Source organism: Bufo bufo, chromosome 7 (assembly GCF_905171765.1).
Source record: "Bufo bufo chromosome 7, aBufBuf1.1, whole genome shotgun sequence".
Taxonomy (NCBI): domain Eukaryota; kingdom Metazoa; phylum Chordata; class Amphibia; order Anura; family Bufonidae; genus Bufo; species Bufo bufo.
In genome coordinates, this window is record NC_053395.1 from 27926126 (window position 1) to 27946747 (window position 20622).

Sequence of the window (20622 nt, forward strand, 5' to 3'; positions counted from 1 at the left end):
TTCTGTCCCATTACTTTTGGTTCCTTAACAAGTGGGAGGCACATATGCAAACTGTTGTAATTCCTGCACCGTTCACCTGATTTGGATGTAAATACCCTCAAATTAAAGCTGACAGTCTGCAGGTAAAGCACATCTTGTTCGTTTCATTTCAAATCCATTGTGGTGGTGTATAGAGCCAAACATGTTAGAATTGTGTCCATGTCCCAATATTTATGGACATGACTGTATATGTATGTGTGTACACCTATATGCCTACATTGATCAGAGCCAAGACGGGCCTAGGGTAGGGGACATAATGGTGCGATTCTGCGCCCACCCTACATGGGCGCTTTTTACCTTGACCGTATTTAACCCATAAATAACCGATAACCTCCCACACCCTGCTGGTCGACAGGTTCATGTGGGTAATAAATAGAGACCCAATAGTCTCCAACCTGGGACAAAACTACAACTTTCAGCATGCCCTGGAGAGCCAAAGGTTGGAGACCGCTGGCCTAACCTATCGAAATTTGGCCCTATGGAGTAACATGTGCATGTATGTACGCGGGTACATTTTTTTTGCATTTCATGAGATTCTGTACACATATTGTAAGCCCAACCTACAGGAAATATGACTTCCCGACATTTGCCATTATAACAATACATTTTATGTATACGATTAGTTAGTATTATACGTATTAAAGAGGAAGTATCGGTTTGGGGGGTATCATACCATTGATCGGTCACATGACCCTGACCAGAGGCATGGTTAATTGGGGTATGAAGAAGCATGTGCCAGGAAAGGGGGCGCTGCCACTTTGTCTTGACCAGGGTAATTCAATGCAGGACTACGGAAGTGAATTGAATCTTGGCCCCCTCCCTCATGAAGAAAAACCTCAATGTGACACTATGGAGGACGGTAAGAGGGTCTACAAGTTTTGCGTTATTTTTTTTAACAATATTTCTATGTGATATCCCAAAAATATAAAAAAATAATAATAATTCTCAGTACTATTAATATAATACATTCAAAGCGGTGGCCATGATGTACCATTTAGAAAGGGGGACAAAAATGAGATAGGATACCCCATGAAATCTGGGATCAGAGCTGAGAACCATCAACGAAGGTCAATGCATTAATTAAAAACTCACTATTCATAACTAAAATGCTATAATTTTGCACATAGATTAGGTGCCTGGCCCGAGGTGCCTGCTGAAAAACAAAAAGAAGTGATACTTCCCCTTTAAGAGACCAGTCTTGGCATAAATATGGCCGCCATAGCTTGGTGAACAGGAGAAGGTTTTGAGTGTTTTAACACCATTTTTTTTTTGCACAAGAGGTACCTTATTATATTGTTCTACTGTGGTAATGTAGATGGGATATAGAGTAGAAGACTGGATTTTTTTGTCTTAAAATACCCTTGAAATTCTGCTTTTGCCCTGTAGGAGGCATCACAGCTAATGGGAACTGGAAGGCAGCTAAAGTGTTACCGAAAACACATTACAATCGCATTGTCTTAAGAAAGAAAGGAAACATCTCACTGCCCATTTTCCTTATTCAGAAAATTCCCGCCCATCTCCACTGGTTTTCGGGAAGGGGGGGTAGGGGGGGGGGGCAGCAGTCCAGAGAGGCGCATGCTTTTGGCAAGTAATAGCGAGAATTGCGGCAAGGTGTCACTGTCGTCTCATCTGGGTTGGAACAGGCCCAGAGAGAGCGGAAGGCACTTAGTTCAATCCTCAGTATGGCTGACGAAGAGGCGGAGGCATGAGATGGGGTTTAAGAGAATGGTCTTCCAACTTCAATATGGGAAGTCTAGTGTCTGTGCAATCTGGAAGAGGGTGGACCTCCTCCATTGACATACCACCATACAGCGAATTGGGGGACGTACCCTCAACGGAGTCGGATTCTTGATCTTACTAGCCAAACCTTGGCTACTCAGTACAGTATAAAGAATTACCCCATCGAGGACACCTTGTGGTCCGCAACGCTCTTCTACACTATAGACCGTATAACCCACCATACGCGGGAGACAGTGTAAAATGTACTCAGGACACAAAGGTCCACCAGCGCTAGAAGAATTTAAGAGCCATCTATATAGATATCCATTGGAAGCCACATCACCATAAGACTGAGCTGCGGAATGATGCGGTGGCTAGAATGAAGAGGTCCGTGAGCTGGCACAGTGCAGAGCATACGTGCTCTATTGGGCCACCAGTCTCGTTCACCACCGGTGGCCCCACATGCTTTGTATGGTCCTTCTCCACTCCACCAGCCTCACCGTGCTCCTCCATCTCGGCCTCTGTCTTCTGTCTTGTCCCGCTTGCGTCCTGCCTCCCCACCTCCTGCTTCCACCGCCCCTTTGCCTCCGGTCACGAGGCTGCTAATTTCATCGGTAGGCGACCGTCCAATGCTCCCATCCACCTGAACCCGGATGTCTGGAGAGATGGACAGTTGGTGGTGGGGCACTAGGCCGCCATTGTCCGTGCATTTTGGGTAAAGGTACGTTTTCATCTGTCCTTTGCCCTTGACGTTGACAGTCCCTCTGTAGTCAAAGTCATAGCCCATTTTCACTAACACCCTATAGCTTTCTTCACTCGCCTGGATACGGCATTCCACACCGGTGGTGTCCATTCTGCTGGCAATGTTCACCGTGTCCCCCCAGATGTCATAAAGCAGCTTGGTGGTCCCAATAACACCAGCTGTCAGTGGACCGTGGTTAAAACCAATGCGGAGCTTGAAATTAAACCACAACATGTTGTTGTTGAAGTCGTCCACCACGCTCATCATTTCCTTGGCAAACTCAAACAGCGTCTGCAGGTGACGGTGGGGTTGGCTGCTGTCCTGGCACTGAGACGGGTTGAGTCCAGAAGCGGCCATGTAGGTGGCGCCGATGGTCTTGATCTTCTCAATGCAGGAGTAATGGGGTTTGCTGAGGAGCTCATCAAAGTCTCCGATGAGTTCGTTGAGGACCCGGTAGCACTCTTTACCTCCTTCGTAGTTCTCTTCGTAGAACTCGCTGAAGTTGACTATGCTGGCGAATATGACGCCGCCATCGTCATGATTTTTGGAGTAGCTCTGGGAGACCTTCAGTTGTTCAGCCACGTGATAGGGGATGATGTTACGGAGAAGCCAGTCGGCCTGATCTCTCATACTCTGGATTTTAGTGCGGTGAAGGTCTGCCTCCACGTCACCATGGTAGTGCAAACGGTAGCTGACCTCAAACTCCCGATTCAGGAACCAAACCAAAAGGAGGAGGAGAAAGTAGGCCACGGTGAGCTCCTGCCCAAGCTGTGACGATGGCTTACTGGTATTGCTGGTACCCAGGTTGACATCGGGTGGAAGGAACGAGCTGATGATAGAAAAAAAGATATTCTGTTAGTGAAAAGACATATTTTGGCCTAATTAGATAATATAGCATGAAAGTGGACAGAAGACATGTCACCATATGGTAGTCAACATGGCATGACTGATGCCGAGCTGCTTTTTACCCTCTTCTGCTGCCAGACAAGCTTTGAGTCATTTCAAGGGGTTATCCAGGAAATGATAATGATGACCTATCCTCAGGATAGGTCATCATTATTAGACTAGCAGGGGCAACCCCTGATCATCTGTTACAGGGAGATATGGTGAGCGCAGCCGACACCTGGCAGATTTCCAAGAAAAGCGCCACACATAGTACCGTGGCTGTGCTTGGTATTGCAGCTCCGCCCCATTAACTTTTAAGGGCCTGAGCAGCAACTAGGCCATGTGACCGATTTACGGTGACGTCAAATGGCCTAAGAAAAGGGCATGGCGTGCACGGAGCTGATCAGAGGTGTCGGACCCCCGGCGATCTGATATAAATGGCCTACCCTGAGTATAGGTCATTAATACTAATTAACAGATAACCCCTTTAAGACAGCCTGGTTGCCATGGGTACGCTGCTTTAAAGTTACATTCTTCTAGGTGTGGTTGTCAGTCAGAAAGTCACTAGCAACCAGTCTGTCTCAGATCTTCGATTTAAGATCCAATATGGCTCTGTCCTATTGGATAAGCAAACACAGAATCCCTGCGTCATGCTCCGCTCTCTCAGGCCCTGCATTAGACATATTTATAAGATTTGCCCAGAGTGTTCCTTTAAAGAGCACCTCTCAGCAGGATCAATCCTATTAACCCAGGCATACAGTCCGGAAGGGTTCATCCTGCTGATTTAAATGATACCTGTCTTGTGAAAATCGGTTGCAGTGCTCCCAAAAAGAAGACTTTTATTCTACATGCAGCTGAGAGCTTCAGTGTACTGAGGGGCGTGGCCAGCACTGGAAATCAGAGGCGCACTGAGAGTCTAGGCCACGCCCCTCAGTAGACTGGAGTCCTCAGTTGTATAAAGTATAAAAGTCTTTTTTCTGAGTAACAGTGCAACCGATTTTCACAAGACAGGTATCATTTTATTCAGCAGGATCAACCCTACCAGGCAGTGTGCCTGGTTTGATAGAGTGGATCCTGCAAACAGTTGCCCTTTAAGTCATATGATATTCCAAGGGCACTATGTCTCTTTCTCAGCAGAACCTGATATCATATGCACAGTTTTCCTGCCATTATAAAGAAATGAAAAAAAATGTAAGTGCTGTGAACATGGCCAGCCGCCTCTTAGGAATGGAGATGGATGGCGCAGGAATGAGCAGATGTCCCACAAAGCATTACCGTCGATGAGACATCTTCCCGTCTATGACGACCCAAAGAAAAGTCTTGAATAAAAAAAATGACCAGATTCTAAGATGGCTGACTGCCACGTATTTTGTAGCGCTGCCATGCTCTTAGGTTTTCCTGCTGCTATAAAAAGCTATCAATGGTCGTATTTAGTTGCCGGTATTCGTATAAACAGATGCTTGGGGCAGGTGGGGGCGAGGACCATGCAGCTCCGAGACAATAGGGGCTGTGAATGGCGTCTGTAAAAATGGCCTGTGGTGCAGGATTTGCTTTTGCTCGGAGGCAGACAACTGGAGAAGATGTGGCAGCTGGACATACAAATGGCCTCTACGCCCTGATCGAAATCAATCATTCTCCAGGCTACAAGTACAAAGGAAGTTTGTTTTTGTTTTTTTGTTTTTTTTGGGGGGGGGCTCATCTGCTCCAGTTCTCAAAAACTCCCCTAAACTTAGGACTGATCTTAGTACTTGGGTCCTTTAACCTGGGCAAAAGTGTTAAATGCTTCTTTTATCATGGGTACATGCACACAGCAGTGTAGCTTATGCGGATTTTCCGTGTGCGTTTCGCTGTGTTACTTGCGGATTTTGAGGCAGATTTGCCCCAGATCTCTGGAAAGGGTCAAATCTGTACTGAAAATCCGCACAAATTGACAAGCTGCGGATTTCAAAATCTCCACCGCAGGTCAATGTTCACATGGAAAAATGCATGTCCATGAGATTTGGAGAATTTCATTAAGCCCCCATTCACACGGTGGATTTTGCGTAGGCAAAAATCAGCCGCAAATGACGCGGGTTTTTTTTCAATCTGAATTTCACTGACCCGCTCGCAGTTTAGCCTCACATATTAGGCTACTTTCACACTAGCGGCAGCCTTCTCCGGCGGGTGAACAGCGGAAGTCCGCTCAGGCCTCATTCACTATAATGGGGGTGGCCCGGAGGTCCGGCGGCGGCACGGCAAACATGCCAAGAGGCGGCCGGAATAAAACTAGGACATGTTTGCCGCGCTGCCGCCGGACCTCCGGCCCACCCCCATTATAGTGGAGCGGACTACCGGCAGCACGGATCCACCAGAGAAGGCTGCCGCTAATGTGAAACTAGCCTGAGGGCTCATGCACACAAACGTTTTTTGCGTTCAGTATACTGGCGTTTTTTTTAGTTCAGTATGCGTTACTTATACTGAACCATTCATTTCAACGGGTCAGCAAAAAAAAAACTGAAGTGTCTCCGTGTGCATTCCGTTTTCGTATTTCCGTTTTACTGTTCTGTTAAAAGATAGAACATGTCCTATTATTGGCGGCAAATCACGTTCCGTGGCTCCATTCAAGTCAAAAAACGGAACACATACGGAATGTATTACGTATGTCTTCTGTATCCATTCCGTTTTTGTGGAACCATCTATTGGAAATTTTATGCCCAGCCCAATCTTTTCTATGTAATTACTGTATACTGTATATGCCATACGAAAAAACGGAACGGAAAAACGGGACAGAACCGTAAACACTACTGAAATAAAAAACGGAAAAATGGATCCGTAAAAACCATCAGTGAAAAACGCATTGCCTCCGCACTTGCTTCCGGATAAGATGCGTTTTTCACTGAAGCCCCATTCACTTCTATGGGGCCGGGGCTGCGTGAAAAACGCAGAATATAGAACATGCTGCGTTTTCATGCAACGCATAACTAATTGCGTGAAAAAAAAACGCTCAAGTACACAGACCCATTGAAATGAATGGGTCAGGATTCAGTGCGGGTGCTATGCGTTCACATCACGCATTGCACCTGCGCAGCAAACTCGCTCGTGTGAAAAGGGCCTAAGGCCTCTTTCACACGGGCGTTCCGGATTTGCTCCGGATGCGTTGCATGCGCATTGCAGGAAAACCGCGCGAGTAGGCACTCAATTGCAGTCAGTTTTGACTGCGATTGCGTTCCGATGTTAATTTTTTTCCGCGCACGGGCAATGCATTTGCACACGCGTGAGAAAAAACTGACTGTGGTACCCAGACCCGAACCCGGACTTCTTCACTGAAGTTCAGGTTTGGATTAGGTGTTCTATTCACTTTATTATTTTCCATTATAACATGGTTATAAGTGGAAATAATAGCATTCTGAATACAGAATGTTTACTAAAATGTCGAAAAAATATATATTAACTCCCCTCATCCAATTGGTCGCTCAGCCGGCATCATCTTCTTTCTTCTTCTTTCAGGACCTGAAAAAGGACCTTTGATGATGTAATCGCGCTCACCACGTGATGAGCGTGATTACGTCAAAGGTTCTTTTTGCAGGTCCTGAAAGAAGAAGAAAGAAGATGATGCCGGCTGAGCGACCAATTGGATGAGGGGAGTTAATATATATTTTTTTTAACCCCTCAATCGACATTTTAGTAAACGTTCTGTATTCAGAATGCTATTATTTCCCCTTATAACCATGTTAGACTTTAATGGGGTTGCTTTCATACCTATCATCTCCTAGCAACCATGCGTGAAAATCGCACCACATCCGCACTTGCTTGCGGATGCTATGCGATTTTCATGCAGCCCCATTCATTTCTATGGGGCCTGCGTTGCGTGAAAAACGCAGAATATAGAACATGCTGCGATTTTTACGCAATGCACAAGTGATGTGTGAAAATCACCGCTAATCTCAACAGCCCCATTGAAGTGAATGGGTCCGGATTCAGTGCGGATTCAATGCGTTCACCTCACGCATTGCACCCGGGTGGAATTCTCGCCCGTGTGAAAGGGGCCAAAGTCATTTGGTTTTTTCGTTTTTGTGTCGCCATATTCTGAGAAGCCATAACCTTAACCGCTTCCCGACCAGCGCCGTAATCGGGCGGGTGAGGAGCTGCGCCTGCCCGATGAGCTGCAAGGGACCGGCTGTTCCCATTAGCCAGACTCCTGCTGTATGCGCCGGCACCGATGCCAGCGCATTAACCCTCACTATGCCGCGGTCAGCGCTGACCGCGGGTTGTGTGGAGTGAGGGAGCTCCCTCCCCTTTCCCATCGGGTCCCCGCACTGCTGTGACGGGGACCCAATGGCAGGGAAGGCAGCCCGATGCCTTCCATGTAAGCCTGTGAGATCCAGCCCCCTGGATCTCACAGGCAGAAGGCTGTAAGTTTATTACAGTGTATAATACACTTACAGCCAATGCATTACAACACAGAAGTCTGTACAGGGGATCAAACCCCCAAAAGTTGTAAAAAAAAAAAAAAAAAGTTAAAATAAAGTTTTGCATAATAAAAATAATAAGGTTGGTTTCACACGGGCGTTGCGGATTGGGGCCGGATGCGTTCAGAGTGCGTTCAGTGAAACTCGCACTATTTTGCAAGCTCAGTCAGTTTTGTCTGCGGTTGCGTTTAGTTGTTCAGTTTTTTCCGCGCGGGTGCAATGCGTTTTGATGCGTTTTTCTCGCGCGTGATAAAAAACTGAATGTTTACAAACAACATCTCTTAGCAACCATCATTGAAAAACGCATCGCACCTGCACTTGCTTGCGGATGCAATGCGTTTTTCACGCAGCCCCATTCACTTCTATGGGGCCAGGGCTGCGTGAAAAACGCTGAATATAGAACATGCTGCGATTTTCACGCAACGCAGAACTGATGCGTGAAAAACAACGCTCATGTACACAGACTCATTGAAATGAATGGGTCTGGATTCAGTGTGGGTGCTATGCGTTCATGTCACGCATTGCACCCGCGCGGAAAACTCGCTCGTGTGAAAGGGACCTAAAAGTTTTAAGCTAAAAAAATACGTTCTTTTCCCATAATTAAGTAATAAAAAAAAAAAAAAAAAAGAAAAGTATACATATTAGGTATTGCCGCGTCCATATCGGGAGCGAGGATCTGTGTTTGGCCTCGTTCCCAAGGCGACTTTGCTAGCTGGGAGGCTCCCTGCTCCTAGGTCTGCCTTGAGCGCCGAGCTGATCACTCGGTGCTCGACTTGTCTGTCTATCATGTGACGCTGGCCACGTCACATGACCCTCAGACCCCACTATACGACACCATAGACTATCATTATAAAAATTATCGCGCGACATTGGTGTGACAAATGTCGTCGTGTAGCCCTAGCCTAAGGCCTCTTTCACACGAGCGTGAAGGATTAGGTCCGGATGCGTTCAGGGTGCGTTCAGTGAAACTCGCACTATTTTGCAAGCAAGTTCAGTCAGTTTTGTCTGCGATTGCGTTCAGTTGTTCAGTTTTTTCCGCGCGGGTGCAATGCGTTTTGATGCGTTTTTCACGCGCGTGATAAAAAACTGAAGGTTTACAAACAACATCTCGTAGCAACCATCAGTGAAAAACGCATCGCACCCGCACTTGCTTGCGGATGCAATGCGTTTTTCACGCATCCCCATTCACTTCTATGGGGCCTGGGCTGCGTGAAAAACGCAGAATATAGAACATGCTGCGATTTTCACGCAACGCAGAACTGATGCGTGAAAAACAATGCTCATGTACACAGACCCATTGAAATGAATGGGTCAGGATTCAGTGCGGGTGCTATGCGTTCACGTCACGCATTGCACCCACGCGTAAAACTCGCTCGTGTGAAAGGGGCCTAAAGGGTTAACAAAGTTTATAACATCAGTTTCTAAAATGGGGTCATTTATGGGTGGTTTCCATTATGTAAGCCCCTCAAAATCACTTCATAACTGAATTGGTGCTTAAAAAAATGGTTTTGGAAATTTTGTTGAAAATTTGAAAAATGCCTTTTAAACTTCTAAGCCTTCTAACGTCCTAAAAAAATAAAATGACATTTACAAAATGATACCAACATAAAGAAGACATATGGGGAATTATGATTGATAACTATTTTATGAGGCATTACTATCTGTCTTAAAAGTAGAGAAATTCAAATTTAGAAAATGTAGACATTTTCAAAATTTTGGGTAAATTTGTGTTTGTTTTTTTTAATAAATAAAGGAAAAATATATTGACTCAAATTTAGCACTGTCGTGAAGTACAATGTGTCACGAGAAACCAGTCTCAGAATGGCCTGGATAAGTAAAAGTGTTCCAAAGTTATTACCACATAAGGGCTCTTTCACACTTGCGTTGTTCTTGTCTTCCGGCATAGAGTTCCGTCGTCGGGGCTCTATGCCGGAAGAATCCTGATCAGTTTTATCCTAATGCATTCTGAATGGAGAGAAATCCGTTCAGGATGCATCAGGATGTCTTCAGTTCCGGAACGGAACGTTTGTTGGCCGGAGAAAATACCGCAGCATGCTGCGCTTTTTGTTCCGGCCAAAAATCCGGAACACTTGCCGCAAGGCCGGATCCGGAATTAATGCCCATTGGAAGGCATTGATCCGGATCCGGCCTGAAGCTAAACGTCGTTTCGGCGCATTGCCGGAGCCGACATTTAGCTTTTTCAGAGTGGTTACCATGGCTGCCGGGACGCTAAAGTCCTGACAGCCATGGTAAAGTGTAGTGGGGAGCGGGGGAGCAGTATACTTACCGTCCGTGCGGCTCCCCGGGCGCTCCAGAGTGACGTCAGGGCGCCCCAAGCGCATGGATCACGTGATCGCATGGATCACGTCATCCATGCGCATGGGGCGCTCTGACGTCATTCTGGAGCGCCCCGGGAGCCGCACGGACTGTAAGTATACTGCTCCCCCGCTCCCCACTACTACTATGGCAACCAGGACTTTAATAGCGTCCTGGCTGCCATAGTAACACTGAAAGCATTTGGAAGACGGTTCCGTCTTCAAATGCTTTCAGTACACTTGCGTTTTTCCGGATCCGGCGGGCACCTCCGGCAACGGAAGTGCATGCCGGATCCCAACAACACAAGTGTGAAAGAGGCCTTAAGTGACAGATGTCAGATTTGCAAAAAATGGCCTGGGCAGAAGGGTGAAAACTGGCCCGGGGTAGAAAGAGTTAGGCCTCTTTCACACGGGCGAGTTTTCCGTGCGGGTGCAATGCGAGAGGTGAACGCATTGCACCCGCACTGAATCCGGAGCCATTCATTTCTATGAGGCTGTACACATGAGCGGTGATTTTCACGCATCACTTGTGCGTTGCGTGAAAATCGCAGCATGTTCTATATTCTGCGTTTTTCACGCAACACAGGCCCCATAGAAGTGAATGGGGCTGCGTAAAAATCGCAAGCATCCGCAAGCAAGTGCGGATGCGGTGCGATTTTCACGCATGGTTGCTAGGAGACAATCGGGATGGGGACCCGATCTTTATTATTTTCCCTTATAACATGGTTATAAGGGAAAATAATAGCATTCTGAATACAGAATGCATAGTACAATAGGGCTGGAGGGGTTAAAATAAATATAAATAATTAAACTCACCTCATCCAGCCGCGAACAAGTGGATGAAGTGAGGTTTTTTTTAACCCCTCCATCCCTAATTTACTTTGCAGTCTGTAGTAAGAATGCTATAATTTTCCCTTATAACTATGTTATAAGGGAAAATAATAAAATTTACACACCGATCCCAAACCGGTCTGGGTACCAAACATGCCGATTTTTCTCACATGCGTGCAAAATGCATTAAACTGCTTTGCACTCGCAGGGAAAAATTGCGCATTTTCCCGCAACGCACCCGCATCTTTTCCCGCACGTCACCCGCAACGCCCGTGTGAAAGAGGCCTTAGGCCCCTTTCACACGAGCGAGTTTTCAGCGCGGGTGCAATGCGTGACGTGAACGCATAGCACCCGCACTGAATCCTGACCCATTCATTTCCATGGGTCTGTGTACATGAGCGTTTTTCACGCAGCCCCGGCCCCATAGAAGTGAATGGGGCTTCAGTGAAAAACGCATCGCATCTGGAAGCAAATGCAGATGCAACGCGTTTTTCACTGATGGTTGCTAAGAGATGTTGTTTGTAAACCTTCAGTTTTTTATCACGCGTGTGAAAAACGCATTGCACCCGCGCGGAAAAAACTGAACAACTGAACGCAATCGCAGACAAAACTGACTGAACTTGCTTGCAAAATGGTGCGAGTTTCACTGAACGCACCCCGAACGCATCCGGAGACAAGCCATCACGCTCACGTGAAAGAGGCCTTAAATTTGTTGTGTTCTGTTTTTTCTTTTATTATATATATATATATATTTATAAACTTTTTTTTTGTCCAGGTATTAGAGCTCATGCACATGAACGTATTTTCTTTTCCGTGTCCGTTGCGGGGTTTTTTGCGGACCATATACGGAACCATTCATTTCAAGTTACTCCATGTGCATTCCGTTTCCGTATGTCCGTATTTCAGTTCCGCAAAAAAATAGAACATGTCCTATTATTGTCCTAATTACGGACAAGGATAGGACTGTTCTGTTAGGGGCCAGCTGTTCCCTTCCGCAAAATACGGAATGCACACGGACATCATCCGTGTTTTTTGCAAAATACATACGGTCGTGTGCATGAGCCCTAAGCATGACCCTCATATAATAGACTGCAATGCTGCAGTCTATGTAAAATATGAGAAAGTGAAACTGGATCGCACATCCTCAATACTATGCTTTAATCTAATAACTGCTTCTCAGCATAATTAACATCGCTTCTCTGCTCAATTTATCATATACCTACCCCTATGTTGCATGCTGTACACGAGGCATTAGTATACAATTTGATTAAAAAGCATAGGCCCACTCACCACGACAAGGTTCCCTCCTTGAGTGGAAACCTACTCTAAATTTGGCGCAGCATTGAGGATGTGCGATCCAGTTTCCCTTTCTCATATTCTACAAGTATTGCAGTCTATTAGGTCTTGCCTAACCACTTATTGATTGTGGCCTCTAAGGGGTTAAAGGAGCAGTATCAGAGCCGTCTCTGACCCCAGCTGTCAGAGCAAGCGGATGGCTCGCCTTTAGGGCTTATTCACACGACCGTATCAATGGGTCCGCATCCGTTCCCCCGCAAAAAAAACCATATAGAACGTGTCCTATTTTTGTCAAGAATAGGCATTTTCTATGATAGCGGTGGCCATGTGCGGTCTACAAATTGCGGAATACACACGGGGCTGGTATCCATGTTTTGTGGATCCGCAATTTGTGACACTACAGTCGTGTGAATGCGCCCTTACTGTACATTTCCCGCAGTTTGCGTACTATGCCATCAGATGGCAGGACCTGCATATTTCCTGTGACTTATATGTACAGCGTGGGGGGAACTTCTACATCCTCCTGCACCTAGCCTTTCTGCTGCCTGAGGCAAAAACTGAAACGCCCCCCCCCCCCCCCCCCTCCAACCTAACCCCTTTGCCACAATGAAAGCGCTCTTTGCACATGGCCCTTCTGTTGCCCCCCTCTTGCCCCTACCTAGTGCTACCTGAAGCGATCGCCTCACCTGGCCTCATTGGTGGTGCGCCCCTGCCGGCTGGAGTCACTTTTGGCTTTGACTCAGCCAAGTCAAAGCAGCAATTCGTATTTTACTGGCCTGATCCTTTCTTTCCCCATAGATAAGTGGCAACACATATCTGGCAGCCCCTTATCCCCGGCGCTATTAGAATGTCATGCTTTTGGGGGAGTCAGGTTGTCAATGACAATGTACAGGTATTTACACTGAAAAAAAAAATACAGTATTTTGCCCATTTTTCTGCCCGTTTATCTAAATGCATCAGCTCCTCACCTGAAATTTGTCGCTGGATCTGATTCCAGTCTCCCTGGGGGCCTAGAAAAAATATACAAGATCAGACTAATAAAAGATCTGCTGGGGACTCACTTAAAGCCTTGGCATGGACTTACTCATCCGGAAAGAGCGGCACGTATAGCAGAATCAACAGGGTCGCCCCTGCCAGGGTAGCAAGAGAGGATCGCAGCCAGGAGCTGAGCTGACAGAAGTTACAGTACTGGACGATGGGTATCAGTAGAGCCGAGCACAGGAACATGGTGTACTGTAAGAAGTGCAGAGACAGTTAATGACCACCAGAGGGCACTGCAGAGCGCACTACACAGTTAGTATTTATTTATTTATTACTTTATTAATGTATCGGTGTAGTCATAGCATGACGTACACGGGGAACAGTAAGCCCCGCAGCAAAGGTAGCAATAAGATCCTTTTCAGGTGCTGCTTGACACCACCAAGCTCTGAATCACCTTGGATGCCCCGGTGTACCTGATGAGTGCAAAGCTCTATGCAGGTTCTCGCCCCAGCCTGTCCCCTCTCCTGACACATCTGATTTAGCAGCTACTTACGTTCCCCATGTAATAACAATTCTGGAGCATCCATTCTTATGACTCTGTGATGTGCCATTCTTCTTTTAGTCCTGTGAAAATTTATGAAAAAATTATTAGCAATTTGCAATGAAGGTCCAGCTGGGTGTTGCCAGTTGGGCATATGCCCCTATACATTCTGAGTCTGACACTGTCTGGCAGGACTGACGGGATAATGTCAGACAGTGCACGGACACAACCCCAACTGGTAACACCCTTCTGGACCTTCATGGCAAATTGCTAGCAATTCATTCATAAGTTCTAGAAGGAATAATAGAGGAACGGCACATCGTAGAGTCCTAAGAATAGATGCTGCAGAAATGTTATTACAAGTAGTTTCTAAAACAGACATGTCAGGACAGAACACGGGTGCTATTTAAAATGAGAAGGAGACCAACCTGTAACGCTGGGGCTCTCATCTCTCCATGGGACCCAGAGCTGCCGTGGAGTATTAAAGGGGTTGGCTAATCAAGACAGCCTTTTTTTATAGGTCCTATTAGAGGGACTAGCAACCTTCGGCACTACAGCTGTTCTGAAACTACAACTACCAGAATCCCCGGCCCTTTCTCTTCTATAGGAGTTACAAAGGACAGCCAAGTAGGTGTGCATGCTGGGATTTGTAGTTTCACAGCTGCTGCTGGAGGTTGCTGATCCCTGTATTAGAACAAATGAACATCATGCAGGCGGTGATCTACGGTCAGGACCCCCCTCTGTTAGACAGGGTGGAGTAATATGACTGCAGTCAGCAGCATTACATGAATGGCCAGCTTGTAATACTAAATTTCCCCAGCAGTGGCCGCTGTATGGCCAATCAGACTGATCGCCGAGGGTTTCTGATGCCAGACCTGCAGCAATCAGCTGACTGCCAGGATCATTTGCTACACAAAGGGGTCGTCATGATTAGACAACCCCTTTAAGCCCGCCATACACAGTACAGCTGTTCATGCCAACGTGACAACTGGATCGGATTGGAATAGAAAAACTGCATCGGGGAAGGTTGGGCCCCCGCTGTGGACGTGGAACCGGGGGGGTTTACCCACATTTTAATCTAATTGTTATGGACCCTTCGTTTCTGACCTGGTGTATGATTTGTCGCTGAGAACCGCACGGCTCTACATTTCCCATCACAAAATTCTGATTTAATTTCATTATCTTTTTTTTTTTTTTTTTTTTATATTAATGGATAAGGCTTGGGAAATATGGACTGAGGGGAAGGACGAATATTTTTGTGTAGTTTTGTTGATACAAGAACATTTCCAGGACAGTCATCTCCATTTATTAAACCTCTGGCGCTCACCCTTGAGGTTCAAGACATTGGCAGCCATGTGTGTATTGGGCGTCCTCATGGACCTTGTGAGCACGCGTCAGGTCCAAGTAATCATGCCATCAGTTACGAATTAAAGGCATACAGCAGAGATGTAGCAGAGCCAGGGCGCACTGAGGCCACCAAACTTTTTTTGGATGCCAGGGCATCAACTCTATCATTGGTCTCTTCTATACATTATCCTTGACAAAAGGTAAACAATATGGCGGCTGGCTAAGCTCGTCCATATGACATCACATCCCAGTGGTCACAAAATATGACATGTATGGACCGACTAGGACCTCTGGTTCTTTAAAGGGGGTTTCCACCTAACAACAGGATAGGGGACGTGTCTGATCACTGCTGGGGCCCAGAGAGATCACAAAAACACAGGTCCTCTATGTGAGGGGAGTGGCAGCAATTCTTCAGCGCGGAGTCAGCCATACGGCCCCCATAACACAACCCCATTAGTATAGTCACTGTACCCCCCATAACATAGCTATCGCCATTAATATAGTCACAGTGCCCCATAAAAGCCAGCTAGAGTGCCTCCATAACACAGCCAGTACCATTAGTATTCCTACAGTACCCTCATAGCACTCACACCCACCAGTAATATACTGTAGCCACAGTGCCCCCATAAGACAGTCAGTGCCTCTGTGACACAGCCAGCCTCATTAGTATATGCACAGTTACCCCATAACACACCAACCCCCATAAGACAGTTAATGCCTCCATAACACAGCCAGCCCCATTAATAAAGCCACAGTACCCCCATTAATATAGCCACAGTGCCCCATAAAACAGTCGGCTACAGTGCCTCCATAACACAGCAAGCCCCATTGCTAGCCACAATATCGCCATAACACACACACACCCCAATTAATATACTGTAGCCACAGTGCCCCATAAAACAGTCAGTGCCTCCGTAACACAACCATCGCCATTGGAATAGCCACAGTATTCCCATAAAATAGCAACCCCCATTAGTATAGCCACCATACCCCTATAAAATAGCCACCCACATTAATATATCCACAGTGCCCCATAAAACAGCTACAGTGCCTCCATAACACAGCCAGCCCTGTTAATATAGCCACAGTATCCCACTTCCATAGCCAGCCCCTTTAACAGTGCCTCAATCAGAAAAGAACAGTGCCCGCATTATAGCCAGTCCCATTAATACAATCAGAGTACCCCCATAACTGAGCCACAATGACCACTCATAGCCCAACTGGCCTCAGTGTCCCCAAAGCTAACATAGCGACTGTTACTGGGAAGGGGAACAAGAATCATGAGAAATGCAACCTGAACCAGGCCCTTGCGTCCTAATTGTTCCTTGCTATGGGGCCCCTTTCCTCTATGCCGGCCCTTGGTAATATCATATAGTTCACGTGCGACTGTGTGGTCAAGCTCTGAACTTTGTATTCATACGTGTGCGTTGTTGTGGAAGTCCTGTGTCAAGTAGGAGAAAACGACAGCTGCGGGGAGAGACACAAGCACAGTGCCAATTAGATGTCGCGGAAGCCAACCAGAGATGATCTCCAGGAGCTGTCTGGTGCACACGAACATGTCCTCGAGATAGAAGGCCATCCTACAAGGTGAGCAGAAAGAGGGGGACAAAACAATGAAATCTTTCCATTGTTTTATCATAAATAAAAATGTACACCCACTATCCCTACAGGAATCTGTCTTAATGACTTGGAGGAACAAGCTGTTGTCCTCTTGGCTCACCTGATGGAAACAAGCAAGGAGAGGAACCCCAGAAAGCCGCACACAGCTAGCACCACAAGAGCCGGCGTTGGGGGAGATACAGGGACTCTGCCTGGCTTCAAGAAACAGGTGATGGAAAGAAGGACGAAGATGAAGAAGCTGAGGAGCACATCAAGCAAGGAGCTGAATGTGGCACTGGCGAAGGTCTTCACTGGAGCCATGCGCATGACCTGGAGACAAATAATAAGAACCTGATGGTAAGAAGTGTCCATCCTGGTCAACTGTGCATATTGATTGGACTGGACCAGATTAATAGCCATTTTTGATCTTTAGGTTGCACAAACTACTACCTCCTCCTGGTAACTGGCTCTATATGAGGTTTCCAGCTCCTTGTCTTGAAAGTTCAGGCTCCAGCGGTTGATGGGTGGCTTGAAGAAGTAATCCTTCATTAAGCTAGATGGAAAAGATAGGTCAAAGTGAGATGTCTTTGATGGGTCAAGATTTTCTCCAGTCTTGGCTCCCACAATGCAATCTACTTCTTCAAATTATTTTAAAGTTGTTTTTATGAATTTGTCTAATTCATTACGTACTTACACCCCCCTTCAACATAAACCTCTTTCCCTTTCGGAGTGCCTTAATTTCCTAATACAAATCACCATTCCTAGACCTATGCAGGTAAACTTCAGAGTCCTCTTAGATTGTTATGTGCCGTGACCTTTTGGAGCCTTTTCCTTCAGAGTTTGTTCTGCAGATCTGTCCATCATCATTCACTAACAAGAAGTTGTTATCATTGTCAGCCATGCTACAGAGACAGCGCAGATGCTGCCTGGTCACTGTCACCTAGTTGACGTTGCCTTTGCCATTCCTATACTCTAAAACTGCTTTAATAAGTGTAGATGCTGCTGTAATCACAGGACTATATTAACTTGCAAGTTCCCTTAATGGTACGACCACACAGTCAGATTTCTGCATGCAGTTTTTGAAACCAAATTCAAGAATGTATCATAAAAGGAGAGAAAGTATACATATATGACATCTCTGGTGTTGGCTTCCAGTACTGCATACAGAAACCTGACCATGTGATTGAACCCTTATAAAGAGCAGCTTGTAATTATCTGAGTTATTTGTAATATATTCAAATTTTTTAGTATCTCATATCTATCTATCTATCTATCTATCTATCTATCTATCAGCAGGGAGAAAGTAAAGGGCTGCAGTAATGTAAGTCTTTTATTTTTCTGTCTTATATTTCAGTGAATGAAGCTAACAAACAGCATACAGCACCCAAACTTGAAATCTATCTATCTATCTATCTATCAGCAGGGAGAAAGTAAAGGGCTGCAGTAATGTAAGTCTTTTATTTTTCTGTCTTATATTTCAGTGAATGAAGCTAACAAACAGCATACAGCACCCAAACTTGAATCTACACACTGAGATGCCCGGTACACTCACACAGTAGGTAACCTAAGGTGCTCTTAAGTGGATCACTCACACTTAATTAAATCTCTTAAAAAACAGATTAATTTACCTGTCCTCTTTAATTACTTCCACAAAATGAGCATCAGTCTTCTCCCTGATGTTTTTGAAGCGAAGAGGGAGGAGAGCTGACTGGTCCATACTGACCCCACACCAGCGACCCTTTTCTTGAAGCATCTCATACAAGGAGGCCTGGCTGTTGTTCAAGGTATCTTCTGGAGGTGGACTTAGAAGTCCATTCTGGGTTTTTAAATGACGTCCAATGGCTGTGGGCTGTGACAGAGGAATGGGTGTAAGTTACTGTTAAGAGGGGAAGGAAATCAGATTTTGACTTCTTTTACCTGCATGTAAAATGCATACCCATATTCTCATATTACTCTCTTCCTTGGTGCTCCCATTATTTCAATTAACCCCTAAAATCCCAGTTCCCCCTCCGCATTGTTCTGCAATAATTAAAGTCTAAGGCCCCTTTCACACGAGCGAGTTTTCCGCGCGGGTGCAATGTGTGACGTGAACGCATTGCACCCGCACTGAATCCGGACCCATTCATTCCTATAGGGCTGTGCACATGAGCAGTGATTTTCACGCATCGCTTGTGCGTTGCGTGAAAATCGCAGCATGTTCTATATTCTGCGTTTTTCACGCAACGCAGGCCCCATATAATTGAATGGGGCTGCGTGAAAATCGCAAGCATCCGCAAACAAGTGCAGATGCGGTGCGATTTTCACGCACGGTTGCTAGGAGACGATCGGGATGGGGACCCGATCATTATAATTTTCCCTTATAACATGGTTATAAGGGAAAATAATAGCATTCTTAATACAGAATGCATAGTACAATAGGGCTGGAGGGGTTAAAATAAATAAATAAATAATATAACTCACCTTAATCCACTTGATTGCACAGTCCGGCTTCTCTTCTGTCTTCTTCTTTGCTGTGCACAGGAAAAGAACCTTTGATGACGTCACTGCCCTCATCACATGGTTCGTCACATGATCCATCACCATGGTAAAAGATTATGTGATGGACCATGTGATGAGCGCAGTGACGTCATCAAAGGTCCTATTCCTCAAAGAAGAAGACAGAAGAGATGCCGGCTGCGCGAACAAGTGGATTAAGGTGAGTTAAATATTTTTTTTTTAACCCCTCCAGCCCTAGTGTACTATGCATTCTGTATTCAGAATGCTATTATTTTCCCTTATAACCATGTTATAAGGGAAATAATACAATCTACACAACCTTGAACCCAAACCTGAACTTCTGTGAAGAAGTTCGGGTCTGGGTACCACATTCAGTTTTTTATCACGCGCGTGCATAACACATTGCACCCGCACGATAAAAACTGAACAACAGAACGCAATCGCAGTCAAAACTGACTGCAATTGCGTACCTACTCGCGCGGGTTTGCCGCAACGCATCCGGACCTTATCCGGACAAGCTCGTCTGCAAGGGGCCTAACTCCGCTACACTTTCATGGTAACCCTTATCACCTGGGGCCTAGAAACTGAGATATGTGGAGCTGTTTGGTGGACTCCTTGCATTTTACAGTTGGTGCCTTTGATGGAATCTGATAATTAGGGTATTGCTGGTTATGCAGTTTCCTGGCTTAATTACACTTACCCGGCTGCCTCCTCCTTTCCATTCTTCAGGGGTACCATTTACAGCTGATGCTCCTTCCTCCACTCCATCGCGGACCCCAGTTTCTCCACATGAAGGACAGTTCTGTCAATAAACAGTAAAATATACCAGTATTAAAAAAAATACTTAAAATTAGTCTACCCAACTAGCATAACTTGGAATGGATCCCCTGTTCACTGGGAGCCCTGACAAAAGTACAATTTTTTTTAAATAAAGTTTAATGTCCACTGATTTTTCACTGCTTTCCTCTTCTAGCTGCCTGCAGCCACCACTAGGGGGAGCTCACTGCATATAGTTGCACTCAGAGGTATAAAAATCGTTATGCAATGAGCTCCCCCTAGTGATGACTGCAGGCAAAAACAATACGACTGTGTGTTGGGGACCAAGAGAAGCAGTTGACTTTCGGCCCCCACAGAGGTCATGTTGTCTTCCTCTATGAAGGTTATGTCACTGCTTAAAGGGGTTTTCCGAGAGTTTTCGACTGATCTGTGGGGTTCTGACTCCTGGGACCCCTGCCGATCAGCTGTATGAGAAGGCAGAGGTCCTCGCAGTAAAAACTGCCTTTTTCAGCTGAACCTAGGCCATGTGACGTCACGTTCATCGGTTACATGGTCTAGACGCTGCTCAGCCTCATTGAAGTGAATGGGGCTGAGCTGCAATACCAA

General features: G+C 46.0%; 1 protein-coding gene across 1 annotated transcript in view; it reads right to left on the reverse strand.

Moving 5' to 3' along the window:
* Nucleotides 1-231: 231 nt before the first annotated feature.
* Nucleotides 232-20622, reverse strand: part of ADCY9 (adenylate cyclase 9) — a 92378-nt gene continuing 71987 nt past the window's right edge. Inside the window, exons 3-10 of the mRNA XM_040441811.1 lie at nt 19940-20041; nt 18372-18592; nt 17194-17296; nt 16865-17073; nt 16565-16724; nt 13360-13508; nt 13244-13285; nt 232-3329 (exon numbers count right to left, since the gene is read on the reverse strand). Coding sequence (XP_040297745.1) covers nt 2255-3329; nt 13244-13285; nt 13360-13508; nt 16565-16724; nt 16865-17073; nt 17194-17296; nt 18372-18592; nt 19940-20041 — 2061 coding nt within the window. The 3' untranslated portion in view covers nt 232-2254. The remainder of the gene's footprint in view (nt 3330-13243; nt 13286-13359; nt 13509-16564; nt 16725-16864; nt 17074-17193; nt 17297-18371; nt 18593-19939; nt 20042-20622) is intronic.